The sequence below is a fragment of the Sardina pilchardus genome, chromosome 22 (assembly GCF_963854185.1).
Source record: "Sardina pilchardus chromosome 22, fSarPil1.1, whole genome shotgun sequence".
NCBI classification, from domain to species: Eukaryota; Metazoa; Chordata; class Actinopteri; order Clupeiformes; family Clupeidae; genus Sardina; species Sardina pilchardus.
The window spans coordinates 17,882,887-17,902,835 of NC_085015.1; the positions used below are offsets into that span (position 1 = coordinate 17,882,887).

Sequence of the window (19,949 nt, forward strand, 5' to 3'; positions counted from 1 at the left end):
GTGCATGCGGGCTCCGTACCTCTCGGTGGAAGCGTCTTATTTCGCTACGGCCCTGTCGGGCGGCGCTGCGGTCCGACTCGTCCACCTCCATGCGCTCAGTGTTCTCCAGCTCCAGCGCCTCCAGCTTCTCGATCACGTTTGAGCGTCCACTGCACACAAGAGAGAGAGACAACATATGTGTGAGTGAAAGTGAAAGTGAGAGTGTGTGTGTGTGTGTGTATGTGTGTGAGAGAGCACAAGAGAGAGAGAGAGAGAGAGAGAGAGAGAGAGAAAAAATACATTTGAGTGCCCACTGCATATAAGAAGAGGAGACAGCCCAAGTTCAGAGCCTAGTACGGCACGTTCCCAAAATGCATTGCAGCATTGCTGTATCACTGCTGTAGAGATGTTGACAGCAGGGTGGTGGGCTACACCGTCCAGATATGTTCAAATGTTAAGTATGTTAGCTTTTTGATTCTGAAAAAATCTGTTAATGTTATCTATGTCTATCAATTTTTTATTATTATTTCTATTTTTTTTTTTTAAAGAAGAATTTCATTTGAAGCTAACAGTCAACTGTGCATCTTGGGGTCTATTCATATAACATGCTTGCACACATGAATATATGCTTGGAGACATAGAAATTGAAATGATATTCATTCAAAGTCATTCAGGAATTTGCAGTCCTGGAATGAGTTACAGAACATACAGATAGATGCGTCAAGGTCAGCCTGGAAGGCCGATCATCTATCTTTGAAAAAAAAAAAAAAAAAAAAAAAAACAACCTTAAAGACAAGATCTGTGTTATGATTGGCTGGCGACTCAATTCAACTCCTGGAAATGCAGTCTTGGCCTTCACCTGCTGCGCTCCTGATTCCATAAGCAGACGCCGGTGACAACCAGTGTTTGCTTTTTTTTTTTATACATTCCCAAGCCAACGCCGCTAATAGGCAGGCTCTAACATGCACCCACACTATCCCCCAAAGCAAACAGCACATGTGCTCTGCACAGCTCCAGAGCACAGGAACCTGATTCACCCCATCATGGCTGCAACCCACAACAGAGCAAATCCCTTCTTAGCATATACCTCTTTTGGTGAGGCAACATTGGATTATGCAAGGCAAGGGCCTCGAACGGGACCGTAATTGTTTTGCCGTGATTAGGCCACTAAAAAGGCTGTTTTTACATCACACACACGCGGCGACTGCTCGTGTGCATGGTGTGCTTTGTGCTGGACTGTCGAGCTGTAATAAGCTGAAACATCCCAGGCATCCCATAAAATAAAAGCAAAAGGGGGTGTTCGAGAACATTGCCAGTTTGACGCATTTTCAGACAATGCCCTCTTTTCTTTTCTCTTTAAAGAAAAGCATACGGAATTCAGTTTACCGAGAGCCAGTTGGAAATATTAAATTACCCCCCTCTTTTTTTAAACATTGACCTTATTTGGGTGGCGGTGGTGGGTTGGGGGGGGGGGGGGGGGGCTGACAAGACTGCCGGTCCTCCTTAAAAGGCAATGAGAGAGAAAACCAGTGAGGTATTTGGGCCATGTGACTTCTCCTCGTCTTATTGGCTGCCGTCCCTTGAGTGGCACAGCTCCCATAAACCCAAATTAGACCAAATGGAAGCTCTCCCCTCTTTTTTACTCCCTCTCCTTGTGTGATAGGCAGTCTCTCAGGAGGTCTGCGAACCAGCAAAGGAGTTTGGGATGTTGGACGGGGGATGGCGTTTAGGGGAAGAGGAGGAGGGTATGCCGTATCTTAGTGTCTGAGGGAAAAGGGAGAGCGTCACCCTCTTTGTTTGAAATGCCCCACTCTGTTGGCTTTTGACCTTCGACTTCATGGAGAGGAGGGAAAGCTGGGCACTCCAGGTCAAGCGCTGACTACAAAGAGTGTTTACGGAGACGTGTGTTTATCTTCAACGTGGGCCCAGGACTAAGTGAACACGAGACGGCGGGGAAGGGGGGGGTGTTAAACGAAAAAAGCGAAGCCGCCATCAAGAGACGAATCTCTGGGTGCATTAGCGAAGCATGAGAGAAGGGGGCTTTCTCGCCGCTTTGCGAGAGGCATAGTTTTGCACTTGGTGCTGTGGCCTAATAAGGCAGAATCGTTGTGTAGCCTCTCTAGTGGGTACTATCCTCTGTGAGCCTCACTGGCGCTGTCTGATCATTCCTAGAAAGGCCCTGCTTGAGCGCCACTCGCCTCACCGCATGCCTTTAAAAGGAGAAGTGGAGGGAGAGAGGGAGAGAGAGGGAGAGAGAGAGAGAATAGAGGGCGAGAGAAAGGATGAGGGCAAGACTGACAGTAGCAGGGATGGGTTAAGAAAAGAGGGGTGGAGGAGGGGGGGATGAAGAGAGAAAAGACTGAGCGACTGGATACGCTGAAAGATAGATAGATAGATAAAGAGCGTGTGGGGATGGCGGAGGAAGAGAGGAAGAGAGAAGTATGCAGAGGGGATATGGGTGGAGGGAGCAGGGATGGAAAGAGACGCACTGAGCCAGGGCCAGGGAACGGCCAGAGCAGGATAGACCCCTCTGACCTCCCTGGGCTTAGGAACAGAGGGACTGATACGTGCACAAACACTGGGATGAGGAGAGAGAGAGAGAGAGAGAGAGAGAGAGAGAGAGGATGTGTGAGAGAGAGAAGGAGATGAACTGAGGGAGAGAGAGAGAGGGAGAGAGAGAGGGAGAGAGGGAGAGGGAGAAGGAGATGAACTGAGGGAGAGAGAGAGAGAGAGAGGGAGAGGATGTGAGAGAGAGAGGGAGATGAACTGAGAGAGAGGGAGAGAGAGGGAGAGAGAGAGAGGATGTGAGAGAGAGAAGGAGATGAACTGAGAGAGAGGGAGAGAGAGAGAGCTAGAGAAAAGGAGAGCGATGGATAGATGGAGGGATGTATAGAAAGATGGGAACGGAGATGGAGAGAGCGATGGATAGCAAGAGACGAGAGCGCAAGAGAGAGAGATGAGAGAGAGAGCAGGAAAACAAAAATAGAGTGAGAGAGAGCACTAGAGAAGTGAAGGACTGATGGACAAGGGGGATAGAGACGTTCAGAAAACTGTCCCCGTGTTCTGAGCTGAGGAACATGCAGTGAAAGAGAGATCAGAGACAGGGAAGCGAAGACACAATGAAGGTGTGAATAGACAAACTAACAAACAATGGGTGCCACTCAACATCCCTCCTCAATCCTTGCTGCTTGGTCCTCTAGGCTCGATCCCACTGATCTATAACTAACACGGGATAGACTCACCCATTGTTGCCACCCCATCATTCTTTATCTAAATCAGTGAGGACGAGGACCGAGGAAGGAAGGGAGGATGTACAAAACACCAAATGAGAGGCACCCGATGTGATCTTGAAGCCCCCTCTCCACCCAAACCAGCTCACCTCCTCTCCGGGCTGAGGGGCGTCTCCTGCCCCTCCGGGCTGTGCGCCCTGCTCCTCTTCTCCGCCTTGCGCGCCTCAGCCTCCAGGCGGCGCGAGCGCGGCGTGTCGTGCGGCCCGCGCTGGTGGTGGTGGTGGTGGTGGTGGTGGAGGCCGCGGCCGGCGCCGGGCTCGCCGGCGGCCGGGTGGCTGTCGCTGCTGGCCACCGTGCTGCCGCTGGCGTCCGAGTCCAGCGAGCTCATGGAGCCGCTGATGTGCGAGCCGTTGGACAGCAGGCTGCTGCCCGACGGGAAGGGGTCGCTGGGCGCCGGGGAGAGGCAGCGCGGGATGCCGCCGCCGCCGCCCGCCTCGCCGCCGAAGCTGTGGCGGCTGGACGAGCTGCCCGTGGGCGACAGGAGCTCGTGGGAGGGCACCGCCGCCGTGGGGAACGGGCTCCGGTCCATTTCGTCACCGTTCACGGAGCCCTGGTCTGAGCTGCGACTGACCGATGACCCCTCGCCTGTGGGAGGACGCAGTACCATCAATCCCTCAACAACTCCGAAGAGAATCAGGAGAAAACCGGATTTAAGGGATGTTCACACCAAGAAGGATAACTATAACGATAACTATAAACAAATATCAATCTCGTTATTATGAACGAGGACGTTAAACTATAAAAGATATACTATAACGATAACAACATGAAGACCGATATCTTTGGGGATCACTTTAAGACCAATTTTGAGAATGATAAAAAGCCAATCAGAACCCATCAAATGTTAGCCATCATCACATTCATTAACATAAGGGGAGACTTATCGTTATCCTTTGTAAGTGTGGATGCTTTTATCATTATAGTTATCATTATCGTTATCATTCTTGGTGTAAATGCCACATTACTGTCAATAATCAGACATGTTTCACTTTGACATTAGTCACAACCTCCCACTTATATCCATAAAGTCAATCATCAGTAACATACTTTAACCATCCATCAATCAATCTGCTAATTGTACTTGCAGCTATTGCACACGCCTTTAAAAAAAGGTATTCACTTCCAAGCCAAGGTTAATAGGAAATCTTTCACATGACTCGTCGTTACCAAGAACTACAGTAGTTTCCAAGAATAAGGGCAGGCCAGCCCGTCATGCCTCCACATGTCTGGTCTCATACACCTACGCCGACCAGCATACACCTGTTCTTCTTAAAGAGCCCTTACCTGCCGAGGGTGACCCCAGGGCCGCCATGTCGGGGGAGGACCACACCTGGCCCACGTCCGCCTCGCGGCTCTGCAGCTCCTCCTGCCAGATGATGGAGCTGGAGTCCGGAACCTTCTCCGCCTCGGGGATCCCGGAGCCCGTCACGGCCACTTTGGCTGGACCGGGTTCCTGAGGACAACCGCAAAGAAGAAAAAACTTTACATTTGGGCTAAAGGTCATTCAGATGTTGGTAACTGATGAGGGCAGCAGTGGTAACAGAGTAAACTGTGTCCAAAAACACTGTTTCTCTTCACTATAACGACAAACATTCCAGACAAACTCGATTTGAAAGAACATTTTCACTGATACCATCAAATATGACAAGACCTGTTAAAAAAAACGATATATAGCATTAAAACAGCTGTGCAGCCAATAAACAATCTGGACTGAGAAAGACCAGAGAGCAAGCATTCATTAGCTGGCACAGCAGATGTGTTTTTTTTTTTTACATTGCCGTTTGAATATCAAACTCTTATCACCATACAAACTATTTGAGGTATTCTCAACCCTGTGAACCAACAGGGAACAGCCCTCAGCAGACACAGCTTGTGTTTGATTGCAACACCAGAGCACGAGCGTGTGTGTGTGTGTGTGTGTGTGTGTGTGTGTGTGTGTGTGTGTGTGAACGTGTGTGTGTGCAGCTGGAATGGCAGCTGCGGGGCCTGGGTCTAACCTGGGACGTGGCCGGCTCCACCTTGCGCTTCTTCTTCTGGTTTTGCTTGTTGGTTCTTGGGTAGACCACCAGCTGCTCGCTCCATCTGTTAAAACATGGCAGAGGGGGCACACGGAGATGAATCCTAACCACACGCCCGCCCGTCTGTCTGTCTGTCTGTCTGTCTGTCTCTGCAACAGGACTCTATTCTGAACATTACTTTTGACTGAGTGACTGCTGTTGTTTTTCCAGTCATTGTTTCACACAGTCAGCTCACCAAGAAGCACAATACTACTCAAGTGGATCAGGTGATCAATGATGGCGATAACAATATCAAAGGGCTTTTTATTTCTAATCAGCCCCTGAAGTACTACTACATCATATGCAGGCTGACCTTTCTAATACACGAAACTGATTTCAGCAGGACGGGAGAATGCCTGGTCTTGCAGTTTTATATTAGATTAGCAGATACTCAATCTAGACTAATGTCCTTGCTCATGTTACAAACAGGGCAGCATGTGGGACAGCTACTTCTCATTCGTATATAGGGTTGCATACAACATGCTTTAAAGAGGACATAGCGAGGGCTGAGAAGCAGAGGGGCGTAAGTGACATTTCACCAACTTTACAGGAGAGCCAAAACAAATCTAACTGCCTCAATATGTTCACAGTTAAAGACCTTTGGTTTTTGTTCAATAACTGTATATGTATATATTTTACTTCTATAATTGTGTCAGTTGCAAAGAGCTCATCAAGAGCTTTCAGGTGATATATACAGTATAACTCAATTTTGACCAAAATGTCATTTACGCCCCTTTGCTTCTCAGCCCTCGATAGAATGGATGAATTGAGTATTGTACGGTGTTCTCTGAAGTTAAAATAGTATATATTCAACTTTGATTTATAAAAAAATAAACTCAATTGCAATTTTGCAAGCCCAATTAAAACCTTATCTTTACTATTCATGTGGGACAGCTACTTCTCATTCGTACATAGGGTTGCATACTACATGATTAAAGTACACAGACATTGCTCTTACTTCCCTCTCAGACGTCTACATTTCAGACACTGAGGTGATCTGCAGGCTTCCTGTTCTAAGAACTGGAGGTTTTGCGCTACCGTCCGTACCCATTGATAATCTCCTTGTTGTCTCCGCGGATAAAGTACTCCTGCTCCGGCGTGATGATGCACAGGGCGTTCTTCTGGCCGGTCTTGGGCTCGGCATCGATCACGTCGCTGCAGAGGTTCATGTTGACCGTGCCTTGAGGCAGAGTACTGGGCTGCAAAAGGTCAGTGGCAAAACAAAGCTATTAGTCAGTGGCTGGACTCCTAGATGCCCATTAACAACAGAGACATGATATTGCCTGCCTAAGCCGTAGCTTGACAATGCTATGTTTTTGAAATGTTTTTGAAATGTTTTAGGGCGTGACAGGGTTTCAGCCGCCTCGTTGGACGTTAATTGGCTAATTAAAGAAAATTGACCAGCACCAGTGAGAGGACAGTCTGATTTCTCAACGCTAGCAGACAGAAAGGTTACTCTCAGAAAAAAACAGACAACACACACACAAGGGCTGACCAGTGCTTAGAGGAGGGAGGGCAATCATAAAGCTCTGTTGTGACATGTCCAGAACTGGTGATCTATAAACCCGTTGCCCTTTGAAAAGGTCATGTCAGGAAAGAGAAAGAGTGTGCTAAGAAAGTCAAGCAAGCCAACAAACAAACAAACAAACAAACACTGTGGCATCCAAGCAAACAGCAGACTTGTAATGGGGAAAACAGATAAACAAACAAAAATAAAACTAAAAGGCCATTATTTTCCATAAAATTAAAAAAAAAGCTCTGCTATGTTCATGTCTTCAATGCATGCATTTGGATGTATGTGTGTGTGTGTGTGTGTGTGAGTGAGAGAGAGAGAGAGTATGTGTGTGTGTGTGTGTGAGAGAGCGTATGTGTGTGTGTGTGTGTGTGTGTGTGAGTGAGTGAGTGAGTGAGTGAGTGAGTGAGTGAGTGATTGAGAGAGAGAGAGAGAGTATGTGTGTGTGTGTGTGTGTGTGTGTGTGTGTGTGTGTGTGCGTGAGAGAGAGAACGTATATGTGTGTGTGTGTGTGTGTGTGTGAGAGAGAGAGTATATATGTGTGTGTGAGTGAGAGAGAGAGAGAGAGAGAACGTATGTGTGTGTGTGTGTGTGTGAGAGAGAGAGAGAGAGAGAGAGAGAGTATGTGTGTGTTTGTGCGATTTCAAGTGTCCTTGTGAAGCAATCTTATCTGCCCCTACTGTAAGGTCACTCTGCGGTTATCAAATATTCGCCATGGCAACAGGCGGAATCCTTTCGGTTCCAGGGCTCGCCAGTTGAATGGAGGAGGTGACAGCATAGAAAGCCAGGACTAAGCCTCTTTTGTGAGTGTAGGCAAGCGGGGGGGCACACTGTGTGTGTGTGTGAGGGGAAAGAGAGAGTGTGTGTGTGTGTGTGTGTGTGTGAGGGTGGGTTTAGGGCCTGGGCCGACGTGGCTGTGCTTTTGCGCTCTAACGCAAAGGGAGCGCCTGAATGTGTGTGTGTGAGAGAGAGTGAGAGACAGACAGACAGACAGACAGAGAGAGAGAGAGAGAGGAGAGGGGGAGAGAGCGAGAGAGAGAGGGAGAGAGAAAGAGAGAGAGAGAGAGAGCTTTCCACATTCCTGGGCCACAAAGAAGCAGAAAAAAGAAAAAAGAAAAAAGAAAAACCCCTCTCGCAACGGCACATGTAAAATAACAAATCCCGCTCGGGGGCATCCGACTCCCGGCCGTCAGGCTCCCACGACCCGTGAACCAGATCAGAAGAACCCGGCGACGACGTCCCACTGCAAGTCCCACTTTCTCGACTTTTTCCTCGCTCATAAAGCTCATGAATCAAAGCCGAGCAAACAACACGGCCATTAGTCAATGCCGGTGTCCGTCATCCGTGCTGTTGGGTGGGTGGGGGGGGGGGGGGTTATTCATGACCGCGGCCACATCTCGTATTCTCGCCGACGCGCGAGAGAAAGGCCCCAGTGTGCCCCCCCCGCCCCGACGGGACCCTACAGTGTTTCTCTTTCTCTCCTTCGCTTTCTCTTCTCCTTGTCTGTTATCAGACTTCTGATGGCTGCAGATGTAAAACAGGTGCTGCTGCCCCCTTCCCTTCCACCATAAACCCCCCCCCCCCATAAACCCCCCACCACCACCCCCACCCCCACCCCCCTGATTCCTTTTATGGCCATTTTAAGTGATCCTGCTTTATTAAAAGCTGCCAGTAAACCCCAGGGACGGCCAAATATGGCAATTACAGTGTGTCACAGTTCTAAACTCCAGCAGGACTCCGTTTCTGTTGCGTTTGCGCGAAACGGAGAGAGAAAAAGAGAGAGAGGAGGCTGCTGGGAAGAGGGAAGAGAAAGGCTGGATGGGTAATCAGACACCGGGGGGGCTGGGTTGGGTGGGTGGCTAGGGAGGGGGGGGGTTCAGTACAGTGCAGTGGACAAAGAGTTTCACATCACTCTGTATTGAGAAGCCCGACAACCTGAAACCAGCCTGAGGAAGGGAGAGAGACATCTTCCCCTTGCCAGAATACTGTAGCATCAGGCGCTCAATGCTTAGCTTTGCTCTGCCTAATGGGCCTCGCATATCATAACAGTGTGTGTGTGTGTGTGTGTGTGTAGTAAACGGTGTGTGAACGGCACTGTCGGGCTTTGCCTGGTCTTACTTCAGAGCGAGAGCGAGCAGATAACACAAGTGAATCAGTCTCTCTCTCTCGTAGCAATCTCACAGACCACATATGGACATGCAGTAGGCCACATACCAAAGTTCTGCTCCGATCTACGGAGCTCTTTGGACTTTCTAACGGGGAGTCAATTCAAGGGCTCAACAGATAAGGCCTACAGATATGCACATGTACACATGGGTGGCCACTAATCTATTAGACTGTGCGAGGGGGGGGAAGGGGGTGGATAAGTGCACTGTTGACTAGCACTATAGGACACCCACCAGTCACTACCAGGGTGCTATTTGAGGTTATTTTTTTTATTTTTCCCACAGAACTGGAGCCAGAGCGACAGATATGAGAGTCCGAGGGAGAGAGAAAGAGAGAGAGGTGGAAAGAGAAAGAGAGAGAGAGAGAGGTGGAAAGAGAAAGAGAAAGAGAAAGAGAGAGAGAAGGGGGGTGGAAAGAGAAAGAGAAAGAGAGAGTCTGGGTGCACAGAACGTGCACTGGCACTCACACAAAGGATCCCTTCTGCCAAGTCTGCCATTCATACGTTTCAGATTATCATGGATCTCATTTCCCAACATGGGATCGAATCTTATACCCCTGTACTGCCTGAGAACTTTTAAGTCTCTTTTTAGAGTTTTGTTCTAATTCTACACTGATGGAAGATATTAAATATTAGGGCCTACCATGGTGGAACAGTTTAATGCAACAGTAGAGCAATTCATGACTGTTTGAGAGGTAAGTCATTATGGTCTCTGACAGATTCAATGTAAGAACTACTAAAGATTGTTAACAATAAAATTCCACAATTCTCCTCCCATTTGCTTTTTAATCAAATTCAGCAAATTACTCAAAAACGACTCAGTGTATGCTCAGTGTTTTCTCAAGGTCGTACACAGTCGTAGCTCCATACAAGAGAAACATAGTGGCGTGCCTCGGCCCAAGCCATAAACAATCCCAGCCAATCAAGAACACAGCTCTTCAAGAGCACAGACGAGTTTGATTGGCCGTTGAGTTCAAATAACAGTTACCAAACTAAAACAGCAAACTCTGCCTTTGATTCCCCATATACATTACAACACATTACCGCAGTACGAGTTTCTCTCGTTGCAATGTAGGCGAGTGCAGAAAGCAGTGGTGATGTTCTTCAGAGCCGTGACAAGGAATAAAGGCATCATGGACTTGAGGCTGAACCAATCAAACGGGAACCAGAGACTGGGCATACCAAACTGAAAACTCTGTTATGAGAAGCCATCTTACTTTAAGACTTTCAAAAAAAAAAAGCCAGTGGCAACTTAAGACGAGTCAGACGCCACATCACCCGATACATATTGTAGGCCATACATGTGCCTGAACATGCAGTGGCCTCAATCAAAAATATGCAGGGGGGAGGACTGGTTTCTCCAGCATCTCCCCTCCCACGTTGGCAGTCCCAAACTATTTTCAGGGCAATAAAAAAAACAAGCTCCATAATTTGATTCAACACCTGGCAACTCCACCGACCTCTGGGAGACTTCTGGAAGCTGCCTCAGCTTCGCCCCCAAGCCTGCCTAACCGTCTCCCGTGCGATCAGGAGCAGAAGCTGTTTTTCTTTCACGGCCGTGCAGAAACCCTGGCTGCCGTTGGTTCCTCCGCTCACTTTGATTATTTGTTATCCTTTGGTGTTCTTTTTATGCCCCTTGTTCTATCCCAGGTCTGGTTACAGGAATAGGTATTGTGGTAAGAGTGGGGTAAGGAGGGGGGGGGGGGTGGAATGTAAACCTTTTGGACATATTTGACATTTTCATGTGGTTTTTGGGGGGGCTTTAGCCCCTCTGGCTATAGCACCGTCACTGACAGCGGCTGCTGAAGTTTCACCAAATATGGGCATATTGAAGGAATGCTGCTCCGCTCTCGGACTGCGGAGTCGGAGCATCTCCCTCGGACGGCGGAAACAGCGCGGCATGGGCCTCAAAGGCGACGCGCATCTCACGCATTAAGAGTTCCAACAAGCCCCGGGTAATCGGCTCAATTTCAGCCAGAGGCTTTTCTTGGGTTGTTGTTGTGTTTCAGGGGCTGTTAGAAGAATCCAATGGGAAGTTTTGCTTTCATATGTATGAATTAACATTTTTTCCTCCTTCTCTTGGAGTTTATTTTATTTCCTATGAAATTATAATTCCAACATAATTCATGCTTAAGTGTTTAGATTTGGTCAGAATGGAAACCCGATGATCTCTCAATTGAGCAGCTATGTGACTTCTTTCAGGCCAAGCACTACTCGTTGATGCCAAGCGATCCCAACCTCTCTCTAGAAATCAAACGATTCCCACTGCCAAATCAGGGTAGAGCAAATCAATTCAGAAACTAAGGCAAATCCATTTAGCTGCTTTGATACCTGTTCTTGGTGGGAGTCATGCGTTTTGCTGTCTATTCAATTCTCTTGTTGGCAATGGTTGAAACAGTCGCCCACTAATCTCGTAAAGGAGAACAGTGGCACCTCTATTGCTGTTGCAAACAACTGTGTGCGAGGAGTTTGGGAGCTTCTCAAAGCCCAGACACACACAACTGCATTAGTGCTCCACCTCAGGAGCAGAACTTATCCCCCCCCCACACAAACCCATCGCTAAATAAGAAAGCCGTCTTTGCAGTGCCTTTCCCCCAGTCCAGGTCATTCTGTTATCTTTCACAGCGATCCCAATTCTTGTCGACTCTCAGGGGAGTCCCGCCGGCAATCCGCAAAACGATGTTTTAATTTCAGCTCTTCAGACTATGGAGGTGCTCCGAGAGACGACAACGTTTTTTTTCTTCTTTTTTTTCACTCGTTCTCTCTTTTCCCTGACCTAATTTCCAGGCCTCCCTGAGACTTCCTTTCAGCAGATGAAAAGAGGCTGAGAAAGACAATGAGGGTCTGACAGCATTCTCAAGGCCCAACAATGGGAGGAAAAGCCGTATTGCTCTGAAGTGGTGACGGCTAAAGCGAGCTCCTGCCACACGCTGGAAAGCACCTCAATCTGCACGTGGCCCTCACTCTACCTCCCCGGAGATCGCCTGAAATATGAAAAAAACAAAACAATAGCAAAAAAAAGGCAAAACTCTACACTGAAATCCTGATGGACTCTCTCTGGCATCTTGCATGTTGCAGCAACATGCGTGTTTTTAGACATGGTGCGGACCGGTTCGAGCTGAAGTTCACGCGAAGACACTAATAAGGCGATGGGAGTGGACGGGAGGGAAACAGAGAGAAGGGCATGTTTGTCTGGACGCTTCTGCAGCCGCGGGGGCCCTCTCGAGAAAGCTCTCCGTCTTCCTGACAGGCAGTCAGCGTGTGGGCCTCACTGTTTACATACAAACGGCCTAATCTCCAGGCCGATCAAGCGGCTAATTTGGTCGCCCGTGTCGCATTCCAGCGAGACGGACAGTCCAGGCCAAGAGCCCATTAACTCCAGTGCTTTGGTGACGTTCTGCTCGCCGCCTACACGTTTGCCATCCCGCTCAGTAGCTTGCCGGCCTCCCCTTCCCCCCCCCTGTCCCCCCCCCCATTATGTCTCTCTGAACTTGTTTGTGGCTTTGAAGTGACTGCTTACTACTGAGGCGGAGCGACTTGAATGTCATGTGTGGATCTTTTTTTTTTTTTTTTTCCATTCAAGTGGCATTTTGAAGTGGCCAGTCCGGGTTCATGGCCAGTTTTTGCCTTGTTATGTAAACACAAATCACGCAGTTGGAGTCCAACTCTATCTCAGTTGAGGAAATATACAAATGTTCTCCAAAGAGAGTCAAATAAATATTATAGTTAAGGACATTTGATAAAAAAAAAAACAATTAACCCCATTTTAAACATCCACAGACATGGAAACAGCCCTTACCGATTCATCCAATGCAAAGCGTAGGCAGCCATGTTCGTAGAGCACAAAGAACCGGCGTTGCCATTTCTGCAATCAAATGAGAAGAGTTCAAGCATAATTAAATCAGACTAGAACATTCCTCAGCCTAAAAGCATAGACCACTTCGCTGAGCATGTGGTTGCCCCTTCTTCCAGATAAACGTTATCTGTTGCAAGCAAGACCACTAAAGGGCTTGGGCGTTACATATAACTTCGTTGCAGTTCATTATCAAGACATTTTCCCCAAATCCCTTTATTACACTTTCAACAGCGGGCAATGCATTAATGTGCATTTTGATCATGAACCACATGTACAGACTGCACAATGCATCAAGTGCACAAAAAACGTGTGATGCTCCTTCTTCCCATTTCTTACTGTACTACATTCCCCCTGAATGCCCCACCCCCATCTTACCCGTGATCTTTGCATAGGATTGTCAAAGTCTGTTCCCTCTGGAGCCAAACACAGCCAGCCTCCATAAATAGGTTTGGCCTGGAAAAAAAGAAGAGCGAGCGAGAGAGAGAGAAAGACAGTAAATTAGGCAATGATTAAAACTGTGCACCAGCTTTGAGAGAGACGTACTTTGGCATCCAGATGTCGAATGCATTTCTCTCCCCATAAGGTTTTAATAAGGGAGGGTGTTCAGTTTAGTTTCCTCTGTAATATTTGGTCTACTTTGCTCTCTGTGTATACTGATAAAACAGACTTTATTTGGTGAGGAGAGTGGCTGGAGTCAACACTGTTTCATTCCAACAGAAACACAAGTCACAGTTTGATTGAAGTGGCATTCGCTCACGATGACAAGCCCATAAAAAAAATGACCTGGCCAGAGCTGTTGTTGAAAGCTGTTGTTTTCCTTTGTTAACAAGAAAGATGAAAGGGCTCATAGTGAGACTTGAGAAGGAGCAGGCAGGTCTCCCACACTGTTTGCACTTCATAAAAAAAACTCACGATGACCTAAATGTATGTCTCTGGCCCGCAGCAGTCGCTGAACCTGAAAGACTATTTCGCCCAAGGGTCCCGAGGAAGCATCTCACCTGCCGTCATGACAGGTAATTTACTACCACAGGGCTACCGTCTAAGTGACAGTCAATAACACCCTCTTAATTTTCCTCCTGCCGCCGCTAGTCCATCAAGAATTGATTTACTTCTCTCTAGTCTACAGCATTAAAAAAAAAAAAAAAAAAGCTAATCTGGCAAAGAAGTGTGGGAGTAAGGGAAAACCTTGCATGAGAACTTCAGGGAAAACAGAGCAGCCTGGCCTGCAAAATATTAACCTTAACAACGCATTATGGCACAGTGGTTCAATGGTTCATCCTGCAAAAATTTCAGTGTTAGTCATTCAACTGTTTGGTGACGGCAACGGCAAGAACACGAAACTCGACATCTAGGTTATAAAGAGGCTTCTTATTGCTCATCAGCAAGTCACGGAAAACATCAAATCCCTGGATAACACCAGTGATGATCAACCTCCAGTTTATGACTGTGCGCACACCTGACAAGCTTTACAATTTAAAACCCCTCACAGAAATTTGGCCGATGAACTAATTTTCTCCAGGCCTCTTTCTCTAAAAATAAAGCAGAAGGTGGAGGGGGGGTGGGGGGTCGGATGGAGTAAAGAAGGGAAAAAAAAAAAATAGCTACAGAAAAACAAAACAAAAACACAGCTGGTCCCATAGCATGTGGTGCTGGGGAGCAGTGGAGCCAGGAGAGGCGCGCCACGCCCTGCTCTTCCTCCGCACATTGAGGGCCGGCTTCCTTTCTGCCAGAACTCCGGTAACCCCGTGGCCCTCCAGTCGGCATCGGGTTTAACTTCCAATTTCCTCCCGGGCCGAGGCTCATGGGAGGGGGGGGTTGGGGGGTTGGGGCGTGAGGGGATGAGGAGGTTGGCGGTGGAGGACTGAAAGAAAAAGGGGCGCAGGCCGGTCCCTGCGGACCGCTTTAACCCAGCATCCACCTCACCTCTGGATGCACTCTACTCACAAGGCCTCCGGTTAGTGCGTGTCACGCACACACACATGCACACACACATATAGTGACCGACCCTCCCACACACACACCCCTTCCCCCTTTTCCCCAAATGTCCCATGTCCCGTGTCCTGACCCCTCCCTGTCCCTGCCAAAGTCAGAGCAGACGCTTCAGAAGTGGGAGTGACCTCTGAGAAACTCTTGCTTCGGTTTCCCAACCCAAACTTCCTTTCACAAGACCCCCACCCCCCTTTACACACACACGAACACACGCACATACACAGCTGATTTCCCCCTGCCTCAAACCAAAGGGAGCAATAGACTAAGCAGTTACAGAAGTTGAATGACAGGGTCTCTGGATGTTTGGGAAAATAAGTGAGAGGCAGCTTACAACTCATGGAGTCTCTGACCTTCTGAAAACTTCAAAATAACAACAAAATAGGAGTTGCTCAGAGTTGCTTTGCAACAATTCCAGCCTAAAACGTTGAAGTGAAGCAGAGTGAGTTCTTTAAAGATTGGTCAACCCCCAGATCCATTGCAGCATTATGCCATCGGATCATATACACTAAAGAGGTAGTCCGCTTGTATTAATAACCAAACTAATGGAACTATAGGACTTCCCAAAACACCAGGGCAAACTAGTAGCACTATTCAGACCCAATCAGAGCACCAACTCTATGGGACAGTGATTGATTGCACACCATTCCCATTTGATTTAATTGTGCATTCCTTCATCACAGAGTATTATGCAAGTGCCTGCATGTGTATCTGATCACCAGTGGGCATTAACCCATTATTTATTGATCTAGTCTTAAAATCGAAGATCAATACCTTCCAACTGAATAAGCTTGGCAAAACATGGAGCATGGAGCAAGTGCCACTCATCCAGTACATTCTCACCGTCATGAAGAAGGGGTCAGTATAAGCCCAGGACGTGATCTCATCGGCAGCTTGCAGATGTCCGGCCTTTGGACTCGCTGCCAATCATTTAGGTCAACTGGAAGGGTTTGTTTTTCCTAATTCAGAGTCAGACTGCCTACACACGCATGAACTGAAGTAAAAAACTAAAATGATTCCATCCACCATAATGTTACTGAGTACTAACAGTTTTCCTAATGGCCATTTATGGACATGAAATCATCCCCCAAGTGTTCCTCCACTGGGTATTCTGCAGCACTGATCGGTGCATTAGTGTATAACTGCACACGTTTCTCAATCGATCAGTTTCCATCAGTACACTTCTGAAGTCTTCGCTATGGAAACTGAGGGACAGGCCCTAATGCTAATGCAAAGACCATGATGCAAACCACCAAAGGCAGCTTGTGCTCTGCAGTCAATGTTTCCAGGCCTTAAAGTGAACTTTTACTTTGTCCTAGTGGGATTATCTGGTGATGCAATCCGTTAGGTGACTCATGAGGCAGCACAGGGAAAGGGTTAACTGGTGTTAATCACACACAGCACAGCACAGCAACCCACGCACGTGTACGGGAGGATGCTGACGTTGCTGTTCAGACCTTAAGCCATGTTCAAAAGAGCCATCTGCTCCAATAGCATGGGAGCAATTAAGAAGCGGCAGAGTTCGCTTGGCCTAGGAAGCCAAGCGACCCCCTCTCCCCGCCCCCTCACAACTTTTACGTGTTTTGGAGAGAGAATGGGGTTAATGTTTGTCATTGTGGTTATTAAAAAAATCGACCCCCTGCGAGGGCTGATGAAGTTTTCCAAGGCGTGCCGTGGAGCCCCTGAAAGTGCTTCTTCATGGCAGACGTACAGTACGGGATTATGTACAGATAATTAGAGAACTCGACAGCGGCAGATGCATAAGTCCAGAAAGTGGAACGTCCTCAGTGCACTCCTCCCTTCTCATCTAATTAGCGATGCAACCAACGCCTTTTTTCACGAAGCTGTCCATAGTGTGACTCATCGCAACAGGTAGTGGTAGTAGTGTACTTTTCAGACTACTTTGAAGTGATGGTCTGGAGAATATCCCAGATTTGTTGCACTACTGAAGAGCTTTGGCCAAAAGCAAAGGAAAAGAATTAAGGTCCTTAGAGGATCCAGACACAATTATCACAGTGCGCTTAGCCCATGTAGTGTTAGACATGCCATTAAGATGCCAACTGAGGGTAACGTCATCTAGACCAAGGCATTCAAAAACAAGAGAAATAAGCAAAACCATTGGCAACAAGCACTGGCAGTGGAGCAATTATGTGTTCGCTCAGTACGTAAGTGAGTGCTCCATTAACTAGCTTTCTTGAATGGAAACATGAAAAAGAAATAAATGAAAGTAGCCAATCGACAGAAGTCTAATGGTAGGCTTTAACAACAATCTGAAACGCATCTGAGGAATCGATGTGTTACTTGAGAACAACAGGCCAACGACATCATGATTGAGCACAACTTGACTTACAAAACTTAATTTATAAACTAGAAAAACAGGAAACTGTTTTATTTACATGCACTAATTCCAACAGGCAGATTTAGCCAAATGGGTAAGGGGTGACTGCATCTTAAATTGAGACAGATCACTATGGCAATCTTCCCCATTATTCATCAGACTGATTAAACAGTTAGGTCAGATATTTTCATTCTGATTTAATCAATGTGTTTTGGTGCTACTGGTGCTATCAATCAAGTTCCAAATCAATTCAAGCTTCTTCTAAACTAAACGATCTGTTCAGACACGCAGCCTAACTAAAATGGTACAACAGCAACATGTAGGAGGTCTTGTCTGTAGTCTGCATTCTGAAGCTACAAATGGATGCATTGCACAAATAAATCTAACTCATTGGGTTGGACGAATCAATCTGACTTCTGACTCCCAAACGGTCTTCCAAACGGTGTTCCAAACAGTCCATGATCGGATGGATGAGTCGGCTCAAGACAATTACCCTGCTATAGTGGAACGAGGCAAGAGCCGCCAACTAGTGAATAATTAAAGTCAAGTCAGTGAGACAAACAGCCAAAGGGCTGCTGGGAACCTTCTGTGATAGCTTCAGGTGGAATTATAGCACAACTGCTCCCTCACAAACAAGCTCTTCTCACAGAAACATCTGCACTTGGTGTTTAAGGAAGGGAGTGTAAATGTCACTCTCAGGGCCCTAGTCTCTGAGTAAGTATACCACGGGCTGTCAAGTGATAATGGGGACACACAAAAACGAAGAGGGAAAATGCTGAGTGGCAACTACTGTTAGTTTCTGAAGTCCCATATCTGTAGAAACATTCCAATCACTTTCACACAAAGAGTGGGGGGTTTCTTGGCCAAGAGAGAACAGAGCCAGAATGCAAGCCAAGCCATAAACATTACCTGACACATTCAAAATGTCACTAAAGATATAACTTGAGGAACATGATTGCAACAATAATTCCATAAAGATTGCCTGTGTCCCTATGTCAGTCACACACACTCTCTCTCTCCTCTCTCTCTATGTGTGTGTGTGTGTGTGTGTGTGTGTGTGTGTAAACCTGTGTTTAAATCCAACTATTAGGCCTTCCAGCTTCTCTCAGTACTCTTGCACATAGATCTATCAGAACTTAATCCAACTCAGTCATTGTTCTTATTCTATGTTGTTATGGACACTAAAACAATAACAGATTTTACATAATGCCTGACAGTCATGATCAAACACACAAACCAAGAGAAAAACAATTTTAGCTGGATACCACCGACTAATATAATACCAAAGCAATACAGACAATAGCAACCAATCAAAACAACAATGTGATCACTTAAATGTAGCTGTCAAAAACGTGGAACTGGCTTACTACGCAATGCTGTGTAGATAAAATACCAACACCTGTACAGATATTGCAAGAAGCATTGCATCACTGACTTAAAATACATAGTAGCCCAAGTCAAAGTAGCATCTGTCAGTCAATAATGATTACATTTCGCAAAGCGGGGAGACAACAATGCTCTTGCTGATACAATGTCGCCAATCTAAGGAATACTTGGAATACTTCACATGTAACATACGTAGACCTTGATTGCAAATGATTTACCTGGTTCAGATCCTGGTCGGTCAATAGATGTAGTTCCCGGGGTTTGAAGCAGTTTTGACATTTGCTTTTATTGAAAATGTTTGCTTGGAATTTCCTACAGGGGTTCTCTTTAGCGGTGGACATCGTAGTTTTCCTTTTTGTCCGATAACTCGATATTTCACTGTTCAAATAGCCTAGATTGAATCACTCCGTTAATATCTTGTAACTAGGCTATTTATCCCATTCGTAGGAAGGGCTCTCTGATCCCATGCATGATCCAAACCTCGGGGTTACTGTGATCTTCTGCTTCTTTAAAACGGAATTGCTGCAAGACTCCACTTCGGAATTTAATGATGGTTTGGATATATTTGCCAAATCGATAGCTAGCCTGCAAGCTAGCTACCTTGTCTGTTATATATTCCTTAGTTAGTCCATGGCCTGTCCCCACAAAGCCAGTGGGGAGCGATTAAATAGCTAGTTTGTAATCAATACTGTTACCAAGCAAGCAGTAAACAAAGCAATTTCACAATTCCCTAACGTGTAACACCAAGCGTTGAAATTTCAGTGTCCACAGAGAAAATAAAAGAATCCCATTTCTAAAAAGACATAACAATTGAGGTGGGGTTCCGACAATTCCAATGGTAGCAATTGCTCATTACGAAGTTTACCACCGCTTCTTCATGAGCTAGCAAGTTAACGTTAGCTCGCTAAAGAAATCTCTCCTGGTTGTTTCGCAAGGTTGTGCAGCTCCCAAATTCCGCTCCTCGTTTCATTTTACTTTCCGTCGCAAAAAACTGAATACACATCGGGCAGTCCAATGGAATGAGTCTATCAAAAAGGTATTTATCATGCTTTTTTCTACAGCTAACTAGCTACGCTCCATGGTATCCCGTATTTTCTCCCCTTTTTTCGGGCTAGCTCTTTCCCAATGGAGGGAGGTCGCGAGCACACAGATTTGCGGCTGAAATTTCATTGTATCTCGCGAGACTTCTCACGAACGCCATCTTGCAAATAATGACATGGGTGATGAGAGAGGGGGGAGTTATTTCTTGGACTGATCATACAGGCCTATGTCTATAGATCATCCTGTCAATTTCTTTAATTTGTGTTTCAGACGATTTGGTCTGTGTCAGGCGGCAGACATGTATGCTGTATGGGCTGGTGGGAGAAGGCTTATTGTTTT

General features: G+C 46.7%; 1 protein-coding gene across 2 annotated transcripts in view; it reads right to left on the reverse strand.

The window, feature by feature from the left end:
• The window catches only part of mprip (myosin phosphatase Rho interacting protein), a 42,044-nt gene extending 22,364 nt beyond the window's left edge, over window positions 1-19,680 (reverse strand). For both annotated transcript variants that reach the window (XM_062527077.1, XM_062527075.1), the window contains exons 1-8: window positions 18,788-19,680; window positions 13,235-13,312; window positions 12,803-12,868; window positions 6,374-6,525; window positions 5,267-5,351; window positions 4,554-4,722; window positions 3,359-3,854; window positions 20-149 (exon numbers count right to left, since the gene is read on the reverse strand). In XM_062527077.1, coding sequence (XP_062383061.1) covers window positions 20-149; window positions 3,359-3,854; window positions 4,554-4,722; window positions 5,267-5,351; window positions 6,374-6,525; window positions 12,803-12,868; window positions 13,235-13,312; window positions 18,788-18,910 — 1,299 coding nt within the window. In that variant the 5' untranslated portion in view covers window positions 18,911-19,680. The remainder of the gene's footprint in view (window positions 1-19; window positions 150-3,358; window positions 3,855-4,553; window positions 4,723-5,266; window positions 5,352-6,373; window positions 6,526-12,802; window positions 12,869-13,234; window positions 13,313-18,787) is intronic.
• Window positions 19,681-19,949: the final 269 nt, after the last annotated feature.